General features: G+C 48.8%; 1 protein-coding gene across 2 annotated transcripts in view; it reads left to right on the forward strand.

Annotated features, from left to right (window-relative positions):
- The window catches only part of LOC108149829 (zinc finger protein 423 homolog), a 31,911-nt gene extending 25,825 nt beyond the window's left edge, over positions 1-6,086 (forward strand). For both annotated transcript variants that reach the window (XM_017277702.2, XM_017277703.2), the window contains 3 exons: positions 245-675; positions 2,172-2,314; positions 2,391-6,086. In XM_017277702.2, coding sequence (XP_017133191.1) covers positions 245-675; positions 2,172-2,314; positions 2,391-5,415 — 3,599 coding nt within the window. In that variant the 3' untranslated portion in view covers positions 5,416-6,086. The remainder of the gene's footprint in view (positions 1-244; positions 676-2,171; positions 2,315-2,390) is intronic.

A 6,086-nucleotide genomic window follows, 5' to 3' on the forward strand; every position in this document is an offset into this window, starting at 1 on the left:
AAAAACGACTTCTTATGGGTTAATTTTTTACGGTATTAAATAGCTAAATATCTATAGAAATCTTAAAGTTTAGCTTGTAAGTTTACTTCGATTTCGAAAATACTGTTTATAGGTACATTTTATTGTGATCCCACTTTTCTAAGCTTCATAATGATAATGAATTATTAAATCAAAATTACTTTTAATATAAAAATGCCTTAGGGGAAACCTAGACTAATTAAGACCTCTTCCTATTTACTTCCAGATATGTACAGTACCCACACATCGTCCAGTTATTCGCCTAGTATTTCCGATGGCACCATGACACCCAATTCACACCACTTGCCCGGAGCTCCAACCGCCGCTGGTGGTCAGGAGGATCACCCGGCTGAGGGCAAAGCCAATGGTGGTGCCGATGGCGAAGAGTTGCCTAAGCCGAAACGTCTGCCCCACTTCCATCACCACCATCACCATCACTACCACCATCAGCAGGCATTGAAAATAGCCAACAAGTTGCGCAAAATCAATAAGGAAGCCAAAATGGGAGCCACCGCTGGTGCAGGCTCCACTGGAGCAGCCGCCAAGTTTGATAAGTTGACAGGAGAGGGGATTAAAAGTCGCGGCGACGGCTCCTATCAGTGTCAGTTCTGCGAAAAGACATTTCCACGTCTCGGCTACTTGAAGCATCACGTACAGGTGAGTCTCCATAAAAAAAAAGGGTTCAAAGTTCAGGGGAACTTCAGCTTATATCTGACTGGTGGGTGGCTGGCAAAGTTCTTAATTACCATCCTGACATCTTTGTAAGGCGCTTATTCTATTTTCGTGTCAGGGTGTCTTTCCTTGATTGGCATTTGCCCTCTTAGGTGACAGACTTCCAAATGCTTAGGACCCTTAGACACTTAGGGCGTCAAGGCTGAACTTTGATTGACAATCTGCGGTGGTTTCATTGATTTTCTTAAATTTCATTTGTTAATTGAAATTGAAAGTGGTAAATGTGCCCGAAAGGGTCGAAGTGGGCTAAGTATAGATTCTATGGAGGGATTTAGGTTTATCTATTAAATAAATTTAAATAAAGGAAGTCAAGTTAAAGTTAGGTTTCTTTTTTTCTTTAGTTAAATATAAATTATTCCTTATTCGAGTTGTGAACAATGAAAATCTAAAACAAAGTTTTTGTCCTGAAGAATTAAAAATTAGAATCTTGTGCAGTCTACAAAATTTTTAGTATCATTTATCTAACATTCCTTCGGCAATCTTATACTCAAGATTAAAGTCCGAAACTTTGAGCCTTTGTGGACACCGCATTTCACCCACATGCCCCTTGATCCCCTTCAGCCACTGTTCTAATTCGGCTTAAATGCTTTTTGAACTGCCAACTGCCGCCCATGACATCAGCAACTTGTTAACCCAATTGCAACTGCTGTTTAGGACTACCGATCGACCAGTGATTTTTATCGCGACCAGGGTCTAACATGTAGCGCTTGGGCTTTGATCCTAGCGCCTGGATGGGCTGCTACGGTTCGGAATTCGGTCTTTGAGCTTATGGGATGTTGATGGCGAATGATGATTGGAGCGACAGTTTAAAAAACCATAACCAACACGAGAAGTTTGCGCTCTCTGGATGCGACTAACCCGGCTAACTCATCATATATTGTGCAATTTTAAGGCAGTCCAAACTGGGGGGCTGCATACAAATGGGCTAATTTTTTTGCCGCTCTCAAAGTTCAAAGCCGTTCGCCGCCAAAAGAACCCAAAAAGCGAACCGGTTGCGGGTGTAGTTTAAGACCCAACCTCACAGCACCTGCCCCTTTCTACCCCAACCTGCAGAAAAAAAAAGTAAGCGGCGTCGCGCATTTAGATGAATTTTGTCCACAAGCCACGAGTCGCAAGTGAAACACCTACTCGTCTGGGTCCGAGTTGAGTTGTGTTGAGTTGAGTCAAGTCAGTCGGTATGCAGATTCAGATTCAGATTGACGCATCTATAAATTCAAGCCAGGAGTCGTCGTCGTCGTCGTCGTCGACGTAGTCGTCATCGTTGTCATCGCCAACTTTTAACTGGGGTAGACGGACAGTTGACGCTGCCTTGTCTGGGGCTCTTCTAAGAATTTCAAATAGCCTAGTGGGCCCCGGGCTAATTGCTCAGATTATCTTTATGCTAATGGGATTTTCCAAATTTGCTTGTATTTTCTTTTCAGAGCCACGCTGAACACCTGCCTTTCAAATGCGAATACTGCTCCAAGCTTTTCAAGCACAAGCGTTCCCGCGATCGTCATAAGAAATTGCATACCAACGAGCGTAACTACAAGTGTCCCCATTGCGAGGCAGCTTTTTCCAGGAGGTAAGTGAAGAAGTCACGGAGCTTGGATAAACCTTAAACTAAACGAACGAATTTCTTTTTCTTTGTTTCATTTTAGTGACCATTTGAAGATCCATATGAAGACCCATGACATCCAGAAGCCCTTCCAGTGTAGCATGTGTAACAGAGGCTACAATACAGCTGCTGCTCTGACCTCCCACATGCAAAAGCACAAGAAGAACGCAGCTATCCTGGCAGCCGGTGGTAATCCTAATGCTCTCAACTATAGTCCTCGATCCACGGGATCTGCTTCGGCATCCGTTTCCAGTAATGGTAGTCTGCAAAAGAGGAGATACGCCTTGGCCCTGGCTTCAGATAGTAGTCCCAGTAGATTGGACTTCCCCAAGAGATCGAGAAATAGTCATGTGGGTGGCACAACTGCCACGGCCACGCCCACTCCGCTGCTCAGGTGCACCTACTGTCCCAAGGTCACCGAGTTCAGTAGTCTGGAGCAACTGAATGCCCATCTCCAGAGTGTCCATGAGCAACAACAACAGGCTGTGAAGGCGGCGGTTCAGGAGGGCGAAGGCTTTCAGCTGAGCTGCGAGTACTGCACCATGAAGTTCGGCAATATCGCCGGACTTTTCCAGCACATGAGGAGCACGCACATGGACAGGTTGAGCAGCCCGAACTCCTATTACGAGCACTTCAATCGCCTGGCCACCGCTGGCACCTTCAGTCCACGTCTTGCTATGGATATGCCCAAAATTAAACCTGATTTGGGCAGTCCGGAGAGGGAGTCTCGGCCGGTGGAGGACGATCTTCCCACGGACTTGAGCAGCAACAAGAGGCGACCGCTGACACCCAACCCCCAGGCACAGGCTCAACTGGCACCACCAGCTGCTCCACCCGGCGTCTTCTTCTGCAATCAGTGCAACGCCGGACTGCCCGACTTCGAGAGCTTCAGGAACCATCTGAAGAGTCACATTGCCGAGGGCATGCAGCCGGTATGTCCCCATTGCGGTCTGAGTTTGCCAGAGCAGTCGGAGTTCGAACGTCATGTGGTGGGTCACTTTCTCATCACGGGCTCAGAGTTCAACTGTAGTTCCAGCTGCGGCAAGAGTTTTGCCAAATCGGAGGATCTGCAGCAACATTTGCTTTCCGAGCACGTGCTTACACTTCTGAAGTGTTCATTGTGCTCGGAGGTCTGTGAGAGCCGGATGGCCATGCAGCTTCATTTGGCCTGTGCTCATAGTCAGGAAACGAAGCTCCTCCGGTGCAGCGCCTGCTTGGAGCTCTTCCGATCCGATGCCGAGTTTCATGTGCACGTGAAGACGCGTCACCAGTTGGGCGGACATCCCACGTTGGGCGCCACTTCTAATGCGCCAACTAATCCACTGCAGTGTATGTTTTGCCGAGCAGTTTGCTCTTCCGAGCTGGAGATGCACTTCCATTTGGCCGCCCATGCGCGACAGTTTAGATGTCCCTCCTGCCCGGAGACCTTCCACGTGGAGTTTCTGCTCGATCGTCACATGCAGAGCCAGCATGGAGGAGTCAAGGACAAGGAGGCGAACTCGCCCAACATGGGCAGTCTCTATGTGAACGCCTTGCTGCCTCCTTTGGCGGCAGCGGCGGCGGCAGCAGCGGCCACCAATAACAACAGCAGCATAATTGACTACAATGTGGCATTCAAGGGTTTGTTCGGTACAGGAGGAGCGTCAGGAGGAGTCGGAGCTCAAGCAGCCGGCGGAGCACCGCCCACGGGCAACAAATACTACAGCCCACTGCAAGTGGACACCAATGCACTGAAACCACAAACCTCCCCCCATCCGGCCCTGATGTACGGCCTGAGTCAGCGGTATCTAATGGAGATGTATGCCGCTAAGTCCACTTCGCCTTCGGGCAATGAGGTAGTTGGAAATCCTCCTCCACCGGCGCCTCCACAGGCCACCGCACCACCGCCGCCGACAAACGCAACCACTGCCACCTTCAGTTGCGGCATGTGCGAGCGTCAGGACTTGCGCAGCGAGGCGGAACTGCACTCCCATCGCAAACTGGCCCACAATCTGAAGACGGGAGTGAGTCTGCGATGTGCCTACTGTGCGGGAAACTTCAAGTCACGAGCCGAACTGGAGCAGCACATGAAGAGCTGTCACAATTCGACCGGCAAGCACAAGTGTTTGATATGCGATGAGGTATTCCCCTCGCCTGCCATCCTCGCCGAGCACAAGCTGCAGCACTCAAAGGTTGGGCAGTCGGGAAAGTGCTCGCACTGTGGACAACCGCTGGAGGATGTGGCCGCCTTCAGGGCTCACCTGTCGGAGCATGGCAGCGATGGTGCTTCGCTGCCACTGGCCTGCATCTGCTGCCGCCAAACGTTGCATTCGGAGTTCGAGCTCAGTCTGCATGCCAAGTTCCACACCAAGTCCTCCTCGAGTGGTGGCAGTCTCCAGGAGCCAGTGTGTGCCCTGTGCTTGGAGCCGCTACCCGATGCCGTCGAGGGTCCGGCGAAGCTCTGCGAAAAGTGCTGCCGCAAGCACAACCTGAATGGTAAGCGTGGCAAACACACCGAACCCTCGGCATCCCTGCAAGCACCGCCCAGTTCGGCGTTCGTCGAGAATCGCTGCAACCTGTGCAAGATGGTCCTGCCACATGCCCAAAAGCTGCAGGAGCATCTGGTGGAGCACACGTTTGCGGGCACCGAACAACGTGGCTTCAACTGCTACATCTGCTCGGCCGTTTTCACCGCACCCGGTGGTCTACTCAACCACATGGGCGAGCATGGAGCTCATTCGCGACCCTACGATTGCAGTCTCTGTCCGGAGAAATTCTACTTCCGGGCCGAGTTGGAACACCATCAGAGGGGTCACGAGCTGAGACCGCAGACACGCCCATCAGTGCCGAAAGTAGAGGTGCCAACCGCCAACCGGCACAGTTCGCCCGGCCAGAGTCCGGTGAGAAGTCCCACGATTGTCAAACAGGAGCTATACGAAACGGACACGGTGGAGTCCGCTGGCGGAGAAGAGGAGCCGGAGAGTAATCCACCGGACGAAGAGGAGTACATCGAAGTAGAGCAAATGCCACACGAGACACGTCCAAGTGAGATTGGGTCGCAAATGGAAAGGTCCACCAATAGCGCCTAGAAGAGAATTAGCAAAAATACACAACAGTCCGGAGTCTCTTGAAGACCCTAACCAGATTTAAAACCAGTAAATCAGCAGAGTCTTAAGCATAAAGAAACATATTATAGGGCTGCCTAGGATCTAAAAGACTGTTTCCAAACATGCTTTTAAAACAATTCCGACATTCAACATATTTATTTTTATAAACATTTTGGGACCCCAAGTTTCGGCACCCAAAACTCCTAGATCTTGCCACTTATGAACATGAAGCAGCAAATGAAACAGTTTAGTATTAACCATAAACGTATAATTACATACACCATAAATCTAACTTTGCATAAACCCATACACATTAAGTAAACGTGAACAAATTATCAATATTACACATACGACTAGTGTACGCGTAGAAAGTTTTGACAAAAAAGAAAAGCATTTGTGTGTGATAGTTTTTCAAAGATTCAACTCCGCTGTTTATCCTCGATTATGATTTACCTACTCTAGATTTGTATGTTATAGGGCCATGCCTTTAATTCAGTATTTATATTGTATTACACGATCCAACAATAACTAACCATGTAACTATAAACGATTATACAATTACATATGAGTGTGTACGTCTTACATAAGCACCAAAACATTTTTAATGTGTAGCATATAAAAGCGCAAAACAAACGAAAGACAACAGAAAAAAA

Source organism: Drosophila elegans, unplaced genomic scaffold (genome assembly GCF_018152505.1).
Source record: "Drosophila elegans isolate 14027-0461.03 unplaced genomic scaffold, ASM1815250v1 contig_183, whole genome shotgun sequence".
NCBI classification, from domain to species: domain Eukaryota; kingdom Metazoa; phylum Arthropoda; class Insecta; order Diptera; family Drosophilidae; genus Drosophila; species Drosophila elegans.